The sequence below is a fragment of the Aplysia californica genome, unplaced genomic scaffold, assembly GCF_000002075.1.
Source record: "Aplysia californica isolate F4 #8 unplaced genomic scaffold, AplCal3.0 scaffold00372, whole genome shotgun sequence".
In the NCBI taxonomy this organism is placed as follows: Eukaryota; Metazoa; Mollusca; class Gastropoda; order Aplysiida; family Aplysiidae; genus Aplysia; species Aplysia californica.
In genome coordinates, this window is record NW_004797642.1 from 230,225 (window position 1) to 233,164 (window position 2,940).

At 37.7% G+C, this 2,940-nt stretch overlaps 1 protein-coding gene across 1 annotated transcript in view; it reads left to right on the forward strand.

The window, feature by feature from the left end:
* The window catches only part of LOC101849710 (golgin subfamily A member 6-like protein 4), a gene marked incomplete at its 3' end in the record, with an annotated part of 3,221 nt that extends 565 nt beyond the window's left edge, over nt 1-2,656 (forward strand). The window contains 2 exon segments of the mRNA XM_013085413.2: nt 1,371-1,799; nt 2,482-2,656. Of these exon segments, the coding sequence (XP_012940867.1) occupies nt 1,443-1,799; nt 2,482-2,656 (532 nt within the window).
* Nucleotides 2,657-2,940: the final 284 nt, after the last annotated feature.

Genomic DNA, 2,940 nt, shown 5'->3' on the forward strand with positions numbered 1-2,940 from the left:
GCAACGTTCAAAGAGCCATAAACCGCGTCCATTTTCACACTATTTATTTCTTTTTTAAATTAGCGAGACACTTTAAAACTATCGTTCCCTGGCGAGATATATTTTCTTTTCGACTGCACGCATGAATGCGACACGAGAAGTTGACAACCCTGAAAATCAATCCCGGTTTTTTTTTCTTCAGAAAAAGCACAGCAGTTCTGAATAGAGCAGCATTTAAAAAGAAAAAGATCAAAAGCGAGCTCAACCAGTTTCATTTTCTTAAAATCCAATTACTTAAGAGTATATTTGTAATCCTAATCTTTTAAAAAGAGACTCATGAGTGATGTTTATTTTAAAGAAGTGCCTCTGTTTTAATACAAGAGAGTAACAATAATAAAAAGGAAGAAGGGAAGACAATGATGATAAATTATACTTAAATAGAAAGAAGAAGCAAGCCATACAAAAGCACCCGTGAACCACCCTCTCCTTTCTTCTCTCTAATTTATTCTACCTACTGAGATAAACACATTGTGGTACGTCTGCCAAAAGTTCTAATAGTAGTACATGTATTAGTGACCAGTAAGGCGTTGAACTCAGAGGTCGAACCTCCCATCTGATGGATCTCTCACTTTCTGGTAAACTGATCTCTCCTTCAATTTCAAGCCAGCGAGTACCGTACAGTACTGTCTGAGCGTGTGTATAATAACGTGAGCATGCGTTGTGTGTATGCGTGTATGTGTGCATTTGTGTGTGTGTGTGTGTGTGTGTGAGTGTGTGTGTGTGTGTGTGTGTGTGTATGTGTGTGTGGGTGTGTGTATTTATATGTGTGGGTGTACATAAACTTTGTAATATTATTGTAATACCAATGCCATTGTAAGCTGCCTAGACAAATTTCTCCCAGCGACATGAACAAAATTAGTTGTGCCCTTGTCAATGTCATTGTCAGCATTATAGTCACTGTCATTGTCAGCATCATAGTCACTGTCATTGTCAGCATTATAGTCACTGTCATTGTCAGCATCATAGTTATTGTCACTGTCGCTGTCACTGTCACTATAGTTGGCATTGTCATTGTCACTCTCATTGTCATTGTCGTTGCTATTGTCATTGTCAATGTTATTATAACTGAAGTTTTTATCATAACTGTTACTGTCATTATCATTGTCATTGTTTTTGTGATTGTCATGGTCAGTTCATTTTAACCATACAATAGTCACTGTTTCTTCTACAGAGAGTCTACGTAAACTCTACACAAAAGAGGCGGTAGAAGGATTATCAATTTCCATATCATTGTCACTATCATTGTCACTGTCGCTACCACTGTCAAAGGCATTATCATTGTCATTGTCATTGTCATTGTCTATAATATAATATTTTTTCTTCTTCTTCAGAGAGACAACATAAATTCTGCACAAGAGAGACTGTGGAAAGATTACGTCAGACCTACAAGCACGATTGCTACAATGTCTCATCGAATACTTCCACTCCTTTTTACAACAATTCTGTGCATTACGCCAGGTCTCTGTCAATCCAATTCGGACGATGCTCAGTCACTTCCTATCCCAGAAATTATGGACATTCTAAATGTGATCGATACAAGCCTAGACGATATCGTCGTGAGAGTTCGGAGGCTGCTGGACGAGGCATCTGATGGTAGGGAGACTCGGATCGTATCGAAACAGATTTCGGAAGTGTGCGAGGTGTACTTAAGGACGACTTCGAATCTTCAACAACGAGTGCGTATCTTGTTGACGGAGATCGAGGAGAAGGGGAGGACAGGGGGGACTGACTCGGACATCGCGGATGTCAATTGGATACTGGTCAGTTTGATGGTTGAGTTAAAAAACCAAAAAAACAAACATATTATGTCACATTTGTTTTCTCTAAAAACACTTCTTTTCTTTTCTGTGGCTGCAGATCTTTGTTCGTCACATAAACTCTTCGATGTGTGGTCTGAGAGTTATAATATAGTATAGTTTGTTTGTTGCTTTTGTTGTTTTTGCTTTTTAAATAGTTAACTTTTTCTGTTTGGTTGTTTTGTTATTCTTTGTATTTTCCGTTTTCTTTGTTACGTTAACTTGTTTGTTTGTTTAATAGGTTGTTGTTTTTTTTTTGGGGGGCGGGGGGTTGTTCATAATATAAGAGATAGATAGATAGATAGATAGATAGATAGATATATAGATAGATAGATAGATAGATAGATAGATAGATAGATAGATAGATAGATAGATAGGTTTGCATTCTAACCATTGATAGATAGATAGATAGCTAGATAGCTAGCTAGCTAGATAGATAGATAGATAGATAGATAGATAGATGGATAGATAGACAGCCATCATTCTATCCACTGATAGATAGATAGATAGATAGATAGATAGATAGATAGATAGATAGATAGATAGATAGACAGACATACATTCTAACCAATGCTAGATGGATGAATAGACAGACACTCTAGCCACTCATAAATAGACAAATTCAAACTTTCTGGACAATTTCCAGGCCAGAACGATGGAAGTTGTGAGGAACATGGAGTCGATATTGGTTCGCACTAAGGCTCATCTGTCTTCTAAGGAGACACACGGGGATCTGCAGTGGGTTCTGACAAACTTGGAGGATCTGAAGAGCGAAGCTGATTATCTGATTGGTTTTGCGAGGTCTCGATATAGCACGGACGGTGAGGCTGTTGTTGTTGTTGTTGTTGTTGTTGTTGTTGTTGTTGTTGTTGTCGTCGTCTTTGTTGTTGGTGAAGACAATGATGGTGGTAATGATGTTGTTGTTGTTGTTGCTGTTGTTGTTGTTGTTATTGTTGTTGTTGATGATGGTGATGATGACGATGATAATTACAATGCTGATGATGATGACGATGATAATGATGACGATGATGATGATGATAATGACGGATGGTGGTGTTTTTCATGTTGTCGATCTTGGTGATGATGTTAGTGTTGTTTTTGTTAT